The sequence below is a fragment of the Notothenia rossii genome, assembly GCF_949606895.1.
Source record: "Notothenia rossii genome assembly, chromosome: 5".
NCBI lineage: Eukaryota > Metazoa > Chordata > Actinopteri > Perciformes > Nototheniidae > Notothenia > Notothenia rossii.
In genome coordinates this window covers 21706317-21726357 of record NC_136903.1, presented here as the reverse complement: position 1 = coordinate 21726357, position 20041 = coordinate 21706317, and the positions used below count along the sequence as shown (strand labels likewise).

At 44.3% G+C, this 20041-nt stretch overlaps 1 protein-coding gene across 1 annotated transcript; it reads right to left on the bottom strand.

Annotated features, from left to right (window-relative positions):
• Positions 1-4225: 4225 nt before the first annotated feature.
• Positions 4226-9529, bottom strand: LOC307038392 (uncharacterized protein). Its single transcript, XM_079679777.1, has 2 exons — positions 6987-9529; positions 4226-5176 (listed from the first exon to the last, which is right to left on the bottom strand). The coding sequence occupies exon 1, from the start codon at positions 9479-9481 to the stop codon at positions 7844-7846; it is 1638 nt and encodes a 545-aa protein (XP_079535903.1). The 5' UTR covers positions 9482-9529; the 3' UTR covers positions 4226-5176; positions 6987-7843.
• Between the last annotated feature and the right edge of the window lie 10512 nt (positions 9530-20041).

The window sequence follows — 20041 nt, the reverse complement described above, 5'->3', positions numbered from 1 at the left end:
TCAGTGAATGTGTGTTTTTGAGTCTAGCGCTATGCATCCATTCTCAGCCGGACCATCTGACTCAGCCGCCTGTCAGCAGGACGAGGCAGATGGGAGACATAAAACGCTCCATGCCTTGACAAGGTAGTCTGTCAAAGTTAGGGAGAACAGTCACAGGGGTAATGTTTTGACAAGGCATTAAATGTCTCCTTCGCAGACGTCCTGTATGTCATTCCATTAGATTAATGTACAGATACAGATGGCTGCATAATGCATGCCTATTGGGATTCTGCATGTCTTGACATTTGATATCCTCTGGCCCACATTTAGCTCGGCAATGATTAGCCTTAGCCGTGTCTCCCACAATATCAAACATCAGTCTATAATAGATTGATTCAAATGTGATTAGGGTGACTTTTAACAAAGCATTCACATATCTGCTATAGCGTCATTCCTGCAATGATGTTTTGCTTGTTGCCTACTAATGTTTCATGGCTTCTTCATATCAATAAACCAACGCCCAGTTTACATGTCATCTTTGGCTAAAAAGTGTATTTTTTGGGGGTTCACCGCACTAAACTGTGTTGCCCTAGACCTTAACTATTTTTTCTTCATCTCACATGTCAAAGTTCAGATTGCTCAATTCAGAACGAGACAATTACATTCAGTCTTTGCCACAGGGCATGCCCTGGGCACCAACAGACCTTTTACCCTGTATCTGTCCATAATGATCTGTTTGGTTACCCGTGTTTTTTTTTCCTGGATTCTTTTAAATGACTGGACACCACCTCAGGCATTGCCTGGAGAAATAAGTTGCAGTGCAGTGTGGATGTATTTACATTTATACTATAATGATGTACAATAGGTTATTAATATAATTGAAAGGAAGGCATGTGGTACTCTACTCACTGCCGATACTGCTGTTACCAGAGCCAACTCAGTTCTACAATCAAGTTGTTGAATGTCGACTGTGTGTGCCATAATCTTTTTTTCAGAAATTCATACATACTTTCAGACGGTGTAGAAAGGTTTGAAGACGTTTTACTGGAAAACCTAACAATTATCTTTGACTGAACACATTTCAAGACACTTCCTTTCTCAGTAAGAGCTTAGGAAACATGACTTGAACTATCTACAGCCACACTATTTCCTGAGTTAAATAATCACAAGGCAAGCATTCTGTAATATTTACCATGTTTAGGGTGCTTTTGTTTTCTAAGTAGCGCTAAACACAGTTGAGGCTAATTGTAATATCACAAGCTTTGCAATTTTTTTAATGTATTGTACAAATAAAATGTGACCTGATAATGGCTCTCAAAAGGTTATTACACTTAATCCTGTAAAGGATCATAAATGCCTTAAACAAATTCAATATCAATAGATCCAATATTTGTTAAGACATTTAAGACACCAGAGTCACTTGGCTGTATCCTCTGGACTCCCCAGCCCTGCTGCCTTCCTCATAGCTCAGACATAGCACAAGTGTGGATTGTTTACTTGATTAATTCAGTGCTCATAATGTTGGAAGAAGTAACAACACAATCAAGAATTGCAGATTTAAAACTCAGTCCGTTGTTGTGCTGTGCTGCTTTATATTCATGTATAAAACAAAATGTATTGGTCAAGAGGCAAATGTTTTCTCTTCCCTTCTCCTGTAAGGACACCTTCAAGTCTCCTCTTGATCACTCTCAGGGGGGTGAGACAGACTTTGTAATCATTTGATTACCTCTTCATTGTTTTGTGTGGGCATGCATGTAAACACTGCGGCTAATTTAACTTAAGGACGGCAGATTCATCGAGCAAAACAATACAGTGACATTGTCCGGTAGCAGGCAACGACATTTGTTATTCAAAATCAACATTTCGCTTTTAAGGAATATATTTAATCCATGTCATTACATGCCAGTGTGTTTACTGGAAGGAACAATTGGCCTCAAGCCAGTGACTACAGAGCATAATGCCTTAAAAGCATTAGGGTTATACGCACTAATATTGTTCCAAGAAACTGAATAATGAGTGTTGTTTTTTTACGATAATGAAGTTGTGTTTTTCACAATGGTTTTATCGCCTTCAACTTGTCTTCACCAGCTGCAGTGCATTATGGGCATCACCGCAATATTTCCCCAAATGTAGTCACTTCTCACCTGCTCCGCACCCTTATTCTTCATACAGCTCTCGTCTGCAATACGGTCAGGCAAATTGAATCTGCCAGTCAACTGAAGCACCACAGTTATCTAATCCGACCTGTAAAACAGGGCTATGCTCTATTGACTTTGCATAACACCCTCTCCATGTTTGTTACCCTAGCCCCCAAGGTAGCATTAAGGTATTGTCATGTCACTTGTGGTAAACCACGGCCAGCCCCACCTCGAGCACCTCGTTTTTCGTTGCTTTCTGTTATTGTCAGGAGTTCTCTCTGGGGCACCAACACCAAAGTTCACATTACTCACATAATCACAAACGCTTACTATGTAAATGCACACATAGCCGATCACAGTGAACGAGGGGGAAAAGAGAGTCACTGAGAAATCCTCCTGCCAGGGACTAATGCTTTTCTGCTTAAGTCAGCAAGGGAGATGTTAATGTTGCTGGGAGAATTAATGGAAGTATTGGCTTACAAACATTTGGTGATACATTATTGTGGCTCCGAGCGACCAGGCTTCTCTGGGGTTGTTTTTCAATTGCAAAAGCCGCAAGGGAAGTACTTCCTGTTTTATTTAGATACTTGATAAGCAAATAGTAACTCTGATAAACTATGGTTCTGTTGTCATCTGTTTCACAGAAATAGATAATCCAAATGTAGGTCATTAAAACATGTTAACTAAAATGTAATTGATGGCAGTGATTTTATAGATGGGAAATGTATATATTAAGTGATCAATACATGTATTTAAGAGGGCTGAAGTCCTGTATTTTTCTTTCAAAATGGAAAATGATCCACCATGGTTACAGCTTAGAGAAATAAACTGTAAGTTAGTTTAATCAAAGGTCCTTATGATGTAAGAGTAGCCATTTTCCTCAGAGTTCAGATGATGGGTGGTCCGTTTAAGGATTTTACTAGGACTCAAACACAGGTATAGTGCTTTGTCTAGGGTGGTATGAGATCTGATAGGCTGTGCCAAATTGGCACCCAGCGTAATGATACAAATGTTAAAGTTGCCAAAAAAGGAAATGGCTCAGTTGCAGCTGTCAACAATGCTCTGTTCTGTTGCTAGTGTGTTAACTGGTTCAGTGACTAAAATCACAACAATCTAATTAAATTCACGCAACAAGCTAAAGTAAAAAAAAAATGATTGGACCCCGGCTAAGGGGTTAAAATCATAGGTTAAAAGTATGACCTTCTCTTTTAGGTATTAAGTATTTTCAGTAGTGTTGACTTGTGCTGTACTGAACCAATACATTTCAATTCAGGAAAATGTTATATTTAAAGTGTTATAGTGTCTTCTTAAACACGAATCACAGCAGGTTTGATATGTTTCCACAATACCCTGTAGCATGGGCATATATATGCTAAGTAACACACATTCACAACATTATACAATGAACACATACGACAGTGTGTGAGTAGAAAAGTGCATGTTTTGTTGTCCAATAAACTTTAACATAATTTATATTGCTACCTACAAATCTTGTATTCTGGAAAACCAACCTGTTCAAGCTAACTTTTTGCATCTCAAAGACAAGAGGAATCTATCTCCACCTAAGGCAATTTTATTGGTGCTCCACATGAGAGAGCTCTCTAATGTTCCAGGCTTGTTTGTATTATGTACACTATGTCAACACTGTACAGCTCACTGAGGATGCATATGCAAAATGATTTATTCAGTTCAACACAATCCTTGTTGAACCCATGGCGATGGCTAGTGTTAAAGGAGAGAGTAGAGCAAAACTCAGATTTCATCACCCAAGGTTATAGCTGCTACACAACGTTAGACAATGCAGTAAATCAGAAAGCACATAAAAGGAACAAATACATCGAAAAAACATATTAACCTCAAAACAGGACTTTTAGGTTTTAATATCAGAAATGTTACAGAAGAAATCTGAAATCTGAATGGGATTCCCACACAAGTGTTTTTATGCTTTGAAAAGTAAACATCACTCTTTAACCAAAGTCTAAGAAGGTAATAAGGCTTGGAAGTTTCCTTTGTATAATTAATTATTGATTCAGGTTATGAATGAAACCCAAAACGCAAGTACCGCACTACTTCATAAATCACTTTTACTTATTGTACTAAGCCTGGGAGCTAACTATTAAACACTTGATAGTTGAGAACAGAAAATAGGTTACAGTGAACCTAACACATTTGGTGCAGTGAATTAACTTTACTCACTATGTACTACTCATGTTGTGTGTATAAATATGGGGGTTTGCTTGCAAGCTTTAATATTCATTCACCACAAGTGGGGCAATGCATTTCCTTGCTCGTGCTGTTCTCTTGCTCACACTCAAGCTCTCACTTACAGTATGCCACAGAAAATGCCCACCAAGGGGGAAACATGGGGATGAAAAAAGAGAGTAAGATGTCAAAACACTGAGGTTAAAGAAGGCTACAGCAAACCAATGGCAGAGGAAAAACAAAATGACAGTAAATCAGTTTTTCTAAAAAAACGACGCACATACCTCATTATCAGTTTTTAGACAACAAACCACCGTTCCTGCAAACAAAGGGCCTCTTGTCACAGGAAAAACGAGGTCAATTTTAAAGTGCTATTGTAGTGCCGAGAGATAGGGATTCGGAGGCGGTGCAATGAAGGTGCAAAAAGGGTACTTTATTTGAGAGTAGCTAAGGTCATGTTGTCCGGTTGCAGTCCGGGAAGAAGAGAGAGAAGCCAGGAGGGCACATAATACTGTATATATAGACCACACATAACATGTCCGTGTGGGAACAATACCCCCAACTGTAGTTCCATGTATGAATTATGTAACCCAGTGTATGGTGGTCACCACACAAGCCCCCCCAGAATTCAAACATGGCAAAAAAATCCTCGCGTTCGGGATGAAGCACCACAGGGGCCGAGGAGGGTGGGGTCGCAGGTGAGGGCCGGGCCATGGAACGGGCCGACGAAAGGGGGGCCACAGGAGAGGGTAGGGGCCCTAACGAGGGTGAGGGCATCCCCACCGGGGGTGGGGGCAGGCCGGAATGGGCCGTCGTGAAGGGGGGCCGCGGTAGGCGTCGTGGCGAACCAAGAACAACTCCGCCAGGAATACAGGAGAGAAAATTACACATGTCACACGGCCTACATAAAGGCCAGGAAACAATTCAAAAATGTGCAAAAGTTATTTTGTGTGAAGGTAAGATCCTTGTTGTGGCGTTATAATCGGTTTCTACATTTAATAGCCACTTTTCTCTATCGGGGTTTTGGGTTATGACGCGATCGTTGTTGCGTTAAATCACATCAGATGTATTAATTGATCCAGTTTTTGGAATATACACACTCACGTGTGTTAGTCACAGTCAACACTTGAGCATAATGATCTACTTGTGTAACCTAACCTTGCTATTCATTATACCTAGTTTGCTACATGGATTAGTATTAAAGAGCCGGAACCTTGCAGAGACAGCATCCAGAAAATGGAGAGGCGAGTGGAAATCATGGAGGGCTTTTTGTGCCGTGGCGTTGAGGGGACTTTTTGATGATCAAATGCTTGTGAGAGGGCAGGGCACCAAGGCCCTGCCAGTCAAGCCTATGTAAAAGCTCCTTGAGCCCAAGCACTCTAAAGAGATAATCAGAGAGAGCTGTCTCTTCTCCTGCCTAACTATGTTTGGATGCTATGGAGAGTATGTTTAATTTAACTCTTTACTTTTAAGTATTATACCATAATCAAGAACCTAGTCCTATGATAAACGCTTATTTAGTGGCCCTTATTACTGTAATAACAGCATTCACACTGGATGTGTGGACCAGGTTGAAATGAGCCATTTATGAGATGACTTAAAAATATGTTACAGAATATGTTTCATAGTATCCATATGTGTTGCAGATGTGATACCTTGCACATATAACATAATTAACATTCAGGTATCGAGGTAGCAGTTATTTGAAACAAATTTCATCTTGCTCCAATTACTGTATGGACTATAACATTTAACTGTATTCATTTTAGGTTGAAAAAGTAATCAACATATTATGAATCCCTAAACCCCTGTTCCTAATTTCCATGTTATCCGGTACATCCAACACCATTTTCCTCATCTGAAAATAAATCAAGACACTCCTTAATGGTGCAGATTATTTACCTTTGATGTGATGCCCATCGTTGATGTAATGCTAATAAGGCAATTCTACTAGAATGCTGCTTGAATGTCAAGTAACTAACTGACAGCCGTGGAACAGTTGGAAACATTTCTCCTGGATGCTCACGGCCACTACAGCTTGTACTCCTCACTCTCAACTAAAAATATCATCTTAGATACTGGCAGTTTAAGCATGTCATCAATATTGATTGTATTTTTAAATGCTATGATGGATGAAAAGTGATGCCGCTGCACTGTTGCTGGAATTGTATCCTTCTCTAATCAGGCATTTACTTACTTTTGCACCCCTTTTTATTTTGTATTTATTTAACAGGGACAGTGCACATTAATTAACATTTCTGTAAATGTGCCAGAGTTAGCCAAGAGGCTATTTTTCATCCGTAGTCCCTGGATGGATTGTGTAAGTCAACATAAAACAACACTGTAAGGGTCTCACTAGCACTGAGCTAGCTATCCATCCAGTTAAACCATTTGAAAGAAAACTCCAGCGCAGTTGTCAGTTTTACTGAAGTCTCTTTACTTGGTGAAACTGTAAAGACAATACAGACATAACAGTTTATTATTGACTGCCTGACTAACGAGCTAAAATATAACAGAATACTTCACACAATGAGCTACGGTGCACAAACTGAGAGGCTAACCAGCCTAGCCGCTAGTAGCTTAGCAGCAAGGAATACTCACTGCATTCCAACAAACATTAACATTTGCATACGACATATTTCCATTAAGTCGGACAATAACACTCACAGACGATGCGTGAACCAGCGGGAAACACGAAGCACAGCCCATGGAGAGCAGATGTCCGTTCATGAAAACAATCTAAGCTACACGTGGAGCGCACTCGGAAACAAACAAGTTCGTTCTCCTAGCAACAGGAATCCAATAAACCACTAGCAAGCAGCAGTGTCAACCAGCCACCAAAAGGTGGTGCCAAAACACAGCCAAGAAACACATACATAACAGATATACACCAAAAAACACACATCAAGGACAGAACACTCCCCGCCTGGGGTTTTTAAACCCCAGATCAATCAACAAGAATAAGTCTTTGGAGACAGAAGCAGGACCACTTCTGTAACAGGACGAGAAAATATCCTTTTGGTATTGTCCTTGGAGATCTCTACCTCGATCTTACGAACCAGTCCATCCCTTCCTGGGAATATCTTTGTGATGGTGGCCATAGGCCATTCGTTTCTCTGAGCCTGATTGTCTTTCAGGAGAACAATGTCCCCCTCTTGAACGTTTGACCTCTTAGACTGCCACTTGTGACGAAACTGCAGAGTCTTGAGATATTATTTTCTCCATCTACTCCAAAAGGTGTCCGCCAGGCTCTGAACTTGCTTCCACTGCTCTTTAAAGAGGTCTGCCTCTTCAAAGTTACCTGGAGGAGGTGGTGTAGAGCCTGTTTTGAGGGTCAGGAGCATTGCTGGGGTGAGGATGAGAGGTGACTCTGGATCTGAAGATACTGGAATGAGAGATCTAGCATGGATGACTGCTGTCACCTCAGCCATGAGCGTAACCAGAACTTCATACTTCAAAGAAGACTTCTTCTGTTCGAGCAGCAGATAGTCAAGAATGCGACGAGCGATGCCAATCATCCGTTCTCATGCCCCACCCATGTGGGACGCATGTGGCGGGTTGAACACCCATGTGCAGTTCTGCGTGCTCAGGTACTTCTCCACGTTGTTGCCACTGGGATCTGTAGTCTTCATTTGCAACTCTCGAGAAGCGCCGACGAAGTTAGTGCCGCAGTCAGACCGTATTTGTTTTGCTGGGCCCCTGATAGCGAAGAATCTCCTTAAGGCATTAATGAAGCTGCCGGCACTCATTGTTTCAATGACTTTGATATGTACTGCCCTTGTACACATACATGAGAACATCACTGCCCATCTTTTTGAGTTTGAATGTCCTCCTCTTGTGCGTTGTGATGCAACTTCCCATGGCCCAAAAACGTCGACACCTACATAGGTGAAAGGAGGTGCTACTTGCAGTCGTTCGGCTGGTAGTGCCGACATCTGTTGATGTTCTGTCTTTCCTCTCAGCTTCCGGCACTTTACACATTTGAAGAGCACACTGCTGATACTGCGCTTTGCTCCTACCAACCAGAACCCTGCAGCTCGGACAGCTCCTTCGGTGAAGTGCTTTCCTTGGTGCTTCACTGCCTGGTGATGGTGATGGACCAGCAGCGTTGCCAGATGGTGTTGGCCGGGAATGATTATGGGGTGAGCTTCGTCTGAGCTCAGACTTGAGTGATGTATGCGGCCTCCTATTCTTAGGAGTCCGTCCTCCCCCACTACAGGATGCAACTTCCACAAGCTGCTAGACGAAGCAATGTTAGATCCTGATCTCAAACATTTGAGCTCCTCTGCATAACTCTCGTACTGGACACTCTTCACGATGCACACCTTGGCCTTTATCAGCTCTTCCTCTGTTGGATGGCAGATGTGCCACCTATGACACTTGCCGTTAACAGAACAGGAGAAAGAGCGAGCTACATGGATCAAGCGTGCTACTGCTGTGACAAGAGTGATGTACTTTGAAAAGCGTTCGAATCGTTGAGGGTGTACCACATCTCTGGTGACACATGTCAGACTTGTTGTCACTTCAGGACGAACCTCAGAGTCAAGAACAGGGTTGATGAGGTCATAAGTCTCTTCCAACTTAGGAGGATGCATGGATGCATCCTTGAGAAAGGCTGGTCCTGTGAGCCACGTTGTACTGTTTAGGAGTGCTGGCGACACAGATCTGGACCCGATGTCTGCTGGATTGAGGTCCGTACGCACGTATTTCCACTGGCCAAGACATGGTGACTGATGAATGCGTTGGACCCTGTTGTGCACGAAGACATAAAATCTCCTCGACTGGTTGTGGATGTAGCCTAGCATAACTTTGCTGTCTGTGTAATATGTGAGGTTGTCGAATGCTACATCTATCTCTGCAACTATCAACTCGGCGATCTCTACTGCGAGCACAGCCGCACACAGTTCAAGTCTTGGAATAGTGTGTCCGGGCTGGGGAGCCAACTTTGTCTTCCCAAAGATGAAGCCTACCTTGGTTTGGCCTTCATGGCTGGTCATCTTGATATAGGCCACTACTGCGATTGCTGTCACTGAAGCGTCTCCGAAAACACAGAGTTCTCTTGTTTTAGCACCTGCAGTAGAAAAGGGTGCATACAGGTGTGGTATATGGAGTTCTTGTAAGTCTTGTAGAGACTCCTTCCATGTAGTCCATTCGAGCTCCATGTCTTTGGGGAGTGGCGCATCCCAGTCGTCTGCTTGCACGGTGAGCTTTCAGAGTATTTGTTTCCCGCGTACTGTTACTGGTGCAATGAACCCAAGGGGGTCGTACAGACTGTTAACTGCAGACAGCACTCCTCTGCGAGTAAACGGCTTCTGGTCATTTGCAATCTGAAAACTTGAATGCATCTGTGCACATGTTCCAGGACAGACCGAGGCTTTGTTGGGTAGGAAGCTCATCGGAAAAGAGGTCTAGGTTTCCAACATCCTTGGAACGATCCTCAGGTGGGAATGCTTTGATGACTCTTGGGCGGTTTGATGTGACTTTGTGCAACCTGATATTAGAGGCTGCAAGCATTTTCTGCGCTCGGCCGAGTACACTGATGGCTTCTTCTTCGGTGTTGAAGGACTTCAGGACGTCATCGACGTAAAACTCAGGGTCAACAAGGCTTCTTGCGTCACTGCCATAGTTGGTCTCTGCTTCTTTAGCTGCTCTCCGTAGACCATAAATGGCCACAGCTGGAGAGGGACTGTTCCCGAAGAGGTGGACCCGCATCCTGTACTCCACTATATCGCTGGTGGGGTCGTTGTTTCTGTACCAGAGGAAGCGCAGAAAGTCTCTGTGGTCCTCTTTTACAACAAAGCAGTGGAACATGTGTTCTATGTCAGCAGTGATAGCCACTTGTTCCTTCCTGAACCTCATTAGCAGCCCAACCAAGCCGTTATTCAGGTCAGGGCCTGTGAGCAGAACCTCCTTGAGTGACACTCCTTCAAATTGTGCACTGGAGTCAAAGACCACACAAATCTTATCTAGCTTTTTGGGATGATACACACCAAACAGCGGCAGATACCAGCACTCTTGTGCTGGTTTCACGGGCGGTGCGGTCTCTGCGTGTCTTTTGCCGATCATGTTTGCCATGAACTCTAGAAAATGTGCTTTCATCTGTGGCCGTTTTTCCAGCGTGCGTCTCAATGAGTTAAGACGATCTTGTGCTTGTTTCCTATTGTTAGGCAGCCTATGTCTTAGTAGCCGGAAAGGTAGTGGTCCCACCCAGCTATTCGAGCTGTCTTGATGAAACTCTGCTTCCATGATCTTAAGAAACTTTGTATCTTCTACGGATGGTGCTAGTTTGTGGTCGTTGGCAGTTCGCGTGAAGATGGTTTGACCCAGACTGTCTGCATCATGTGTTGCTGTGCTGAACTTAGAGGTCAGTGCTGAATGATGTGTGTAGTCAGGGGCTTGATTGAAGATTTCTCTTACCTTGATTTGGTTGTTGCATGGCTGCAGATGGCTAGTACGACCATTCTCTAAGATAGACGTCTTGTAACTGTTCACCTCTAGTGGTTTGTGAGCACCTGCTAGACACACGTCACCAACGACAACCCATCCCCGGTCCAGCCTTTGGGCGAACAGTGCGTTGTCTGGACCACTTATCTGCTCACGGACCTTGTGGAACCTGAGAATGTCTCTGCCCAGCAAGAGGAGTATGTCAGCATTAAGATCGAGAGGTGGTATTTCGTCGGCGATGCACTTCAGCTGAGCATGGTGATGAGCTGCATTTGGCGTAGGGACTTCGGAGCGGTTGTTGGGAACTTGGTTGCACTCTAAAAGTGTAGGCAAAGGAAAGCTTAACTTTTTGTCTGCTGATTCCACTGTGAACCCACTAGCTCTTCTCCCTGTTGTCTGAGTTAATCCAGCGCATGTTTTCAGTGTGTAAGGGAAGGAAGGCCCTGTGATTTTGAAAACATTGAAGAACTCAGAGCGTGCCAAGGAACGATTACTCTGCTCGTCCAGTATTGCGTACATTTTCTTGGCCTCCTCCGGGCGACCAGCTGGATACACACTTACAAGGCATATTTTTGAGCATGCTCGTGCGCTAACACCTTCACCACACACTTGTGTGCACCTTGATGTGACCTGATAGTCTGCTTTGTCTTCCTCCCCGCAGTCCTCTGAAGAGGGAGGAGAGGGCTTAGGTTTCCAGGCTGCTGGTCCTGGGTGTAGTGCTGACACATGACCCGTGCTCCCACATTCTATACATTTCACCTCAGCCGTGCAGTTTCTGGCGAGATGACCAGTAGAGGAGCGGCACCGGAAGCAGAAGGAATGTTCCTTTAAGAGCTGTTTGCGCTCCTCTAGACTCTTTTCTCTAAAGCTTCTGCAGTTCCTCAGAGGGTGTGGTTTATTATGTAGAGGACAATGGTTGTTTGGGTCTGTCAGCTTCTCCTCTCTGCTTTCATATCTGTCAGTCGACGACACTTGTGTCTTGTGAACAGATACAGGCATCTTCGTGGATTTCTCCCACGTACTATTTTTCTCCATTTTAACTGTCGTGGAGAGGTTGAAGCTGGGATCAGTACGAGCTTTTGCCTCTATACGAACAAAGTCTGCAAAGACAGAGAAAGGTGGGAAACTGACATGATGATCACGTTTGTATCTTGAACCATAGGATATCCACTTTTCTTGGATGTTGTATGGAAGTTTTTCGATGATGGGCTTAACCCCTCTGGAAGTATCCAAATATGATAGACCTTAGCAGCCTCAAGCTCTAGCAGCAGGTCTGCTAACTCTCTGAGTCGTTTTGGGTCTTTGTTGGTCAGTTTGGGGAAGCTTTCCAGCTTGTCAAAGAGAGCCTGTTCAATAACCTCAGGTGAGCCGTATATTTTCTCAAGCCTCTCACAGGCCATCGTTAGTCCAGCATCGGGGTGTCTGATGTTGACGGCCTTGATTCTCCTCGCCTGATCTGATGACTCTTTTTCCAGATATTTACAGAGCAGGTCGAGTTCTTCTACAACAGACAGATCCAGACCAGCATTAGCACTTAGGAAGGACGTTTTCCAAGCCCAATAATTCATTGGTTGATCGTTGAATGTTGTGGGACCTGATGTCACTAAGTTACTGCGGGCAAGATATTTAGCCAGATCGTTAATGGTTTGAGGGTTGGGGTAACTGGCTTCATAGGGCGTACCTTGGTTAGGCTGATAAGCAGATAATGGAGACTGCTTATTGAGAGTCCACGGCCATGCTGGTGTACCAGGTCGAGGAGCCGTTAGTGTGTGTTGAGGCGTAGTTTGGGTAAAAACAGCAGCTTTTGTTTGAGCAAGGCCTTTAAGTGAGTAGGACTGTTTAGGCTTAACATCCTCTCCTTTACTATGTTGTGGTGGTTCATTTAGGTGTGGGCCTATGGGGGCAACAATGTCAATAATTTTGCTAGGTGATCCACCTATGCTGCTGGTTTGCTCTTTCACATAAGCAGCGGTGCCCAGGTACTTAAAGTGTTGAGACACTAGATTAGATCTTCTGCTGGCCTCTTCAACATCAAGCTCTAGTAAACCAGCCTGCAACATTTTTACTTCAGCTATGGCAGCATCTTTCTCTTTTTCTTCCTGTAATGCATCAAGAGAAGCTTGAATGCGTGCTTGCTCAACTTTTAGCTCAATTTCCTGCTTAGAGTGTGATTTTCTAGCCTGTGCTGCTTCAGCCCTTGCCATAGCCATAGCCAGTGCTAAATTAGCCTTTGAGCTGGATGATGAGCGCGACGCACGTGTGTGCACAGAGTGTGCATTTACACTTATTTTATCCATGTTGTCATTTTCTTCCATAATGGCTGGGTTGTGAATTTAATAACGTGGATGAAGAAATAAGCTGACGTGAAGGCTGGACATATGCACTGAGTTAGCCACTTAGCTCTTGGTGTCGCTCCGTAGGAAGCCTGTCTCCGTCCCCGGAGCTGGCTGTAATGCCGTCTTTTCACTTTAAGGGTCTCACTAGCACTGAGCTAGCTATCCATCCAGTTAAACCATTTTAAAGAAAACTCCAGCGCAGTTGTCAGTTTTACTGAAGTCTCTTTACTTGGTGAAACTGTAAAGACAATACAGACATAACAGTTTATTATTGACTGCCCGACTGACGAGCTAAAATATAACAGAATACTTCACACAATGAGCTACGGTACACAAACTGAGAGGCTAACCAGCCTAGCCGCTAGTAGCTTAGCCGCAGGGAATACTCACTGCATTCCTACAAACACAAACATTTGCATACAACATATTTCCATTAAGTCGGACAATAACACTCCCAGACGATGCGTGAACCAGCGGGAAACACGAAGCACAGCCCATGGAGAGCAGATGTCCGTTCATGAAAACAATCTAAGCTACACGTGGAGCGCACTCGGAAACAAATAAGTTCGTTCTCCTAGCAACAGGAATCCAATAAACCACTAGCAAGCAGCAGTGTCAACCAGCCACCACAAGGTGGTGCCAAAACACAGCCAAGAAACACATACATAACAGATATACACCAAAAAACACACATCAAGGACAGAACAAACACATTTCATCTCAAGCAAATACAATCAAATAAAAACATGCAAACATAAATTCACTTACATATATTTCAACTTTATAACCTTTCTTTTTTTTTGGAGGATTTGTGACATGTCCACCATGTGATTGCACTGATTATCTTCTTAATCATATAATACAAATTAGTCAAAGAATATTAGTACTTTAATGTATACCATAATCGTACATTTAATGAAACTTCCCCTATTATTACCGTACTATATATTTGTGAATTTTATGGACCTATATTCATCACATATTTGGTTATGATTTGTTTCCCTGTACTGTAGTTGCCCTCTTCTTCCGCCCTGGACTAATATTACATTACAAGTCATATGACTGTATTACCCAATGAGCCATTTCCAATGCCCTGACTTTAACAATCACGATTCAAACCATTCTAAAGACTACCTGAATGCGCACGCAGGCCCACAGTATATAAGGCGGCCACACCTCCTGACTGTCATCCTACATCCTCTTCAGCGAGCAGCATAGGAAAGTCAGGGCCCCCAAATAGAGGGCTCCACCTGTGCTTATATAACTAGGGTTTCAATACGTAACCCCCCGTTATATCTTACACAGGCTCTCTCCGCCCTCTACTTGACTCTCTATGGGTACAGTGGGTGGATAAACGCCCTGTCGTTTAACAACACCGACCCATCACACTGCCCCTGAACGGCCTTTGGTTAACAGCCACCGCACCCCAACTTCCTCTCATCCGGTTGTGACCGAGGAGAAGTCAGAGCCGCGGCTTGGATAGAGAACACTCACACACGCTTACCTCGTGGAGAGTGTGCATGGAAAATATTGAGGAAGGCTCTGTATGGTGTTTGCCGCGCACCATGTTTCCCGAGTCCCTAAGGAGCATGGGAAAAACACAAGTGCACTATGTCCCTGGGGGGGGTCAGATACCCACTGCACCAACAGAGCGGTCAGCTCGGACACTCTCTTGGCCGAAGTCAGGGCAAGCAGCAATGCTGTTTTCAATGACAGTGCTTTCAGGGAGGAGAGCTCGCACCACTGGGCGCAGTCTCCTGACCCCTGCAAAAGACGCGTCATAAGCGGCTGACTGAAGGCAGACCTGCCGTCAAATCCCTCAAGGCAGGACGAAATGGCTGCTGTATACACTTTGATTTTTCCAGTAACTGCAAGTAGGACAAAATAGATCCCAGCGTACAAGATAGAGGCTCTAGACTAGACTCCCCTCTTCATACCATCGCTGGAATCCCAACCACTTTGGCCTGTAACAGGCTGTGGTGGATCCCGTGCTTGCTGCCTGGATAGTCTGAATAACTTTGTTAGACAGTCCCCTCTGTCTCAGCCTGTCCCTCTCAGGAGCCAAGCCTGGAGAGGTTGGCCCAGAAAGGGCCAACCTCGCCCAACCAACCAACCAAAGCCCCTATGCACCTGAGACAGTGCCCCCCAGACCTGAGGAATCGCCCAGGGCTGGCCCACCATCATCTGTGTCACCTCTGCGTACCAGTGCGCCCAGCGGCGATCTGGGGCCACTAGGATGACTGATAGACGTTCTCGTCTCACCCTCCCCAGGAGGGGGATAATGAGACGCAGTGGCGGAAAAGGCGTCGAGCAGCTTTCTTGGCCATGGCTCATGTGCAAACGCGTCCACCCACAAGGGTGGATTGTTCCGCCGAGCCATGGAAAACCACAGGGTACAGTGGCTGTTGCACCGGTTGGCGAACAGGTCCACCTCCGCTCTCCCGAACTGGGCCCAGATCTGCTTCACCACCTTCGGGTGAAGCAGCCTGACAGGGGTCCGCCTCTTGACATGAGGTTGGCCCCCCTGTTCACCAGTCCCAGGATGTGGAGGGCCCTCAGAGATAACACATTTTCTGAAGCCAACAACCACAGGTTCTCTGCTGTGGTCAATAAGGCGGCGGAGCGGACTCCGTCCTGGCTGTTAATGTACGCCACTATGGTGCGGTTGTCACTCCTCACCAGTACATGCTTGCCCTGTAGTAAGGGTTTGAAGTACTGTAGGACCAACACTACTGCCCGCAGCTCTAAAAGGTTGCTGTGCAGGTAGCTCTCTCTAGGCAGGCCCACTCCCACCTTGTCACGGATGCGTCTGTGAATACCGTGATGTAGGAGGTCACTCGCCCCAGTATCGGAGGTTGCCCTCCACTGAGGGGGGGATGGTCACCAGACGTCGTTTGTGTCTCTTGGGATCCAAACGAAGGCCGGCAAACCACCTCTGCAGGCGGCGCATATGCAGCAACCCCAGCGGTACCATGAAGTGAGCAGCCGACATGAGACCCAGTTTTTACGCTAGGTGCGGTGTGTCTCCTAACAATAACACGCCAGCCACTGGAGACTTTTTTATTGCCGCCACGTCGCCTCCACACACTGCCAGATATCTGGCAATGGGGGAGAAACGAAGGCCGGCTGCGCGGGACGCACCGGCCCGTAGAACCCCTGACGGAGGCGGCTCACCGGCTTTAGTGGCAGTGGTGGGGGGATCGGTAGCCCTACACGCTCCGCCGCCATGGCCATCACCAAGAGGAAGTCCTGACGCGCAGACTTGTGCGGTGGACCCTCATGGACGCCGGACCCGGAAGCACCCAACACCGAGGAGTCCTCGTCATCTTCCTCATCGACAAACGGGGGCGCCCGGCCCGTTGGAATGGCGAATGTCAATGGCACCTCCCCGGCCACATCCTGTTCCTCCATCTCCACCACCTCGAGGTCCACCTTCTCCTCCGCCGGCGAGACATAGTGAGCCTGGCGTCCGCGGCGTGGTCAGGCCCCAAACATGGTGCGGAAAAGCGGTGGGGATCGGCGCCCGCAATTAAGCCAGGGCATGTAGGACAGGGCCGGGGCTTTCTTTCATGTTATTTGCTCAGTTGAAGACAAAAGGTGGCCTCCTTATATACTGTGGGCCCGCGCACGCATTCAGGTAGGCTCGCCCCGATTGACCAACTACGTTTATGTATCTCAGTAGGAGAATGCTCGCATAGCATGGTTGAGAGTAGTACCCAAAAAGTCCAGTAGAGGGGGCGGAGCCTGTGTAAGATATAACCAACCAAGGTAACACCTGCCCACCATATCACCTGAATCTCCTCCTAGTGCACCATTGTGTTCTTTTTAACCAAATATCTCTCAGAGGGGCGCGGGGAGTGGCGCCTTATTTTCATCTAAGGTAACAGACAGAGAATCAGCACTTTTGGAACAGGGCTGAAACAGAGGGGTTTATGGGATGCTACAATGCATGATCTGTTTGGTATTTTGAGCCAAACACTTCAGAGACATGTTTTGTATATATCTGAGACCTATATTATATTGATGAAAAACAGTATAATAGGGGACCTTTAAGGTATAACAGTACATACAGTACATGGACATGCATGAATAAATGCAGAGAATGCACACCAACATGTGCTCTATATTGTATGTGCAAAGCCATCCACACACATACACTTAATTCTCTACCATTGTGTACTCCTTACAATGTTTTCCCCTTTGAAAGATGTCCTTTAACAGGTGTGCATATTCACCATTTTACCACTCACCTTCTGCCTATGTCCAGCATTTTCAGCATTCACCACATGTTCCTGATGTGCTGTTTTAGTTTTGTTGTTTGCAGCTTGACAGAGTGACAGCACATACAGTATAGCTTATATGACTGTCAAAACAGTTTACACAGCAGTTTGGATGTATACAAATTGATATTGACCACATATTGGTAAAATGGAGAGTAGAGTAAGGTACAACCTTTTACTCAGTCGTGCCATTGTTCTTTTAACAATACCTTGTTGTGATGTTGCCATGGGAGAGCTTAAGAATACACCCTACCTGGTCCCCTAAAGGAATATAATCATGGACATGCAGGAACCACTAATTAGGTTTTATGTCAATGTAAGTGATTCTGAGTGCTGTCCTTCAGCATATAGTGTCCTTGAATTCAGAGGGCACAGGTCCTATATTCCAGACACACAAATGGTTTTCTAAATAGATGACCAACATGTAATAATTGGTACTTAGCATAGTTAAAGGCTGCAAAGCTGATCTTATGTAATGGTTCTGCTGCAGGGAAATAGTGTTGTATAGTAGCAAAGTGGATTCATCTACCCCACTTTTGTTTTGTTTTATATGCAACACGTAGGAAGACTGAAATATCACTGTTTTCGAATTTTTTTATATTTAAAGGGTACTTAGAAGAAGAAAAACATAACACTTGGAGCCTATAGAGTGCTTTCACTGACATTATTGTGAATGTGTGTCAGTTGTTGTGAGGTTTTGAAAGAGAAAGTCTCCAAAACAGACAAGACAGAGAATCAGCACTTAACAGTACATACATGGATATGTATGTATATCTCATTATCTCTCCTGTTTCATTATATGGTTGCTTTATTGATTTTCAACTCAAGTTCAACCCAGGCAGCAGCCTTGAGGTTTTTGTTAACAGATAACTTTTTGATTAGCAAAGCGCAATCAGGTCTCCAAAATTATCTTTGGATATGGCGGGCCTACAAAGTTATATAGCTTTAAAAAGAAGTATGTATTATAATTATTTAAACTCAATTCAAGCAGGTATATTCCCTTTTAGCTTACCAATTAAACAACATAAAACAGGGGTGTCAAACTCAAATACACAGTGGGCCAAAATAAAAAAAATGGGTACTAGTCGAGGGCCGGACTGGTTCAATGTTTATTACAGAACTTATTGAAATGAACTTATTGCACATATTAAACCTGGAACTAACAAATCTTAAATTATTGCCTATAAAAACAACATTAAATAATCAGTTGCATTCATTTCTCTGCTTTTCCAGAGTCATTTCTTATGATTACATTTTTCCACAGGCCAACAACAGCTTCAAAAAAAACATTTCCCTCAAAGAACAAACCAAACATGCCCTGTTGTCTCAAGAGAAAAAGTGCAAAAGGAAACATCCATTAAACTCAGTTTGCTGCTCTGTGATGCTAGTTCAAGCCAGATACTTGGCATCTCATCTTGGGTGCAAGGTCATCAATGTTTGGGCTCAGGCTCTGAGTTGAGGAAACCCTCAGGATTGAGTGAAGGTGTGCGTGCAATATACCGGAGAGCCAGATCTAATAGTAATTAGAAATTATCCTGCGGGCCGAAATCAAATCCACCAATGGCCTGATTTGGCCCCCGGGCCTTGAGTTTGACACATGTGACCTAAAATAACAATTCCTGTATGCATGTTATAGACCTGCCAATCACCAAGAAATGTCAGGAAGTTACAAGTCAACCTCAGTTAAGCCATTATCTGAACAACCTGAAAGCCATTACCAGCAATGATGGGATGGATTCCCACGGGGACAGTAGATGGACAGTTACATAGATGGCAGGTGATGAGGTGGACAAGGGAACATGGGGAATGGTTATAGCTCCCATTCCTCATACTCAATTACTGTGCTGGGCTCACTGAAACCTACACATGAATTCAGCTTGCAGCAGGGTTGTCATTTTGAACATTGTGGGATGGCCCAAAACCCTTTAACAGTTTCCATGAAAGAGCTAGGCCTGAACATTTATTGGAAGAAAACACCCTGCATCTGGAATCTTAGAAGTGCCTGGGCCTTAAGTCATACAATTTGCCATCATTTTTCACTTGAAGTGAACAAAATATATCAGATTTGACGATGCCATATTTATAAATTATTTGAAACGGGTTGAATCTAATTCATTTGAATTGAATGTTGATAACAACTTGTCATTATGAAAAAAACATGCCCTTTTTATTTGAAACAGCCTCATTTATGACAAACAGTCACACTCACCCTCTGTTTATTTATTGGTTAAATACATTTGTATATGAACATTTACTAAATGGACATGATATTATTCGATTCATTTGGTATAACTGAATGGGCTGTAAAAAAAACTGGTTTAAAAATAGAGTAGTACATTTTGATAGTTAAAAATAACAACATTATGAAAACAGTTCAGTGTTTACCCTAGGATGGAGTCATAGCAGCGGTGCTAAGGCACACCAGCATAATGTGAGCGCGGAGCGCGTGGAATGTTTTAGTGCGAAGGGTGCCCCGCCAATTAGTTTCTATGTGTCTGCCAGCTCAAGAAAGGCTCTTGAGGCCTAGTACCAGGGCTGGTTCTAGCCAATTTGCTGCCCTAGGCGAGATTTTATATATAAAAAATAAATGAAAAATCTCTACAAAAGACAAATACACTACAAAAACAAAAACGTATTGACATAGGTAATATACGTCAAAATG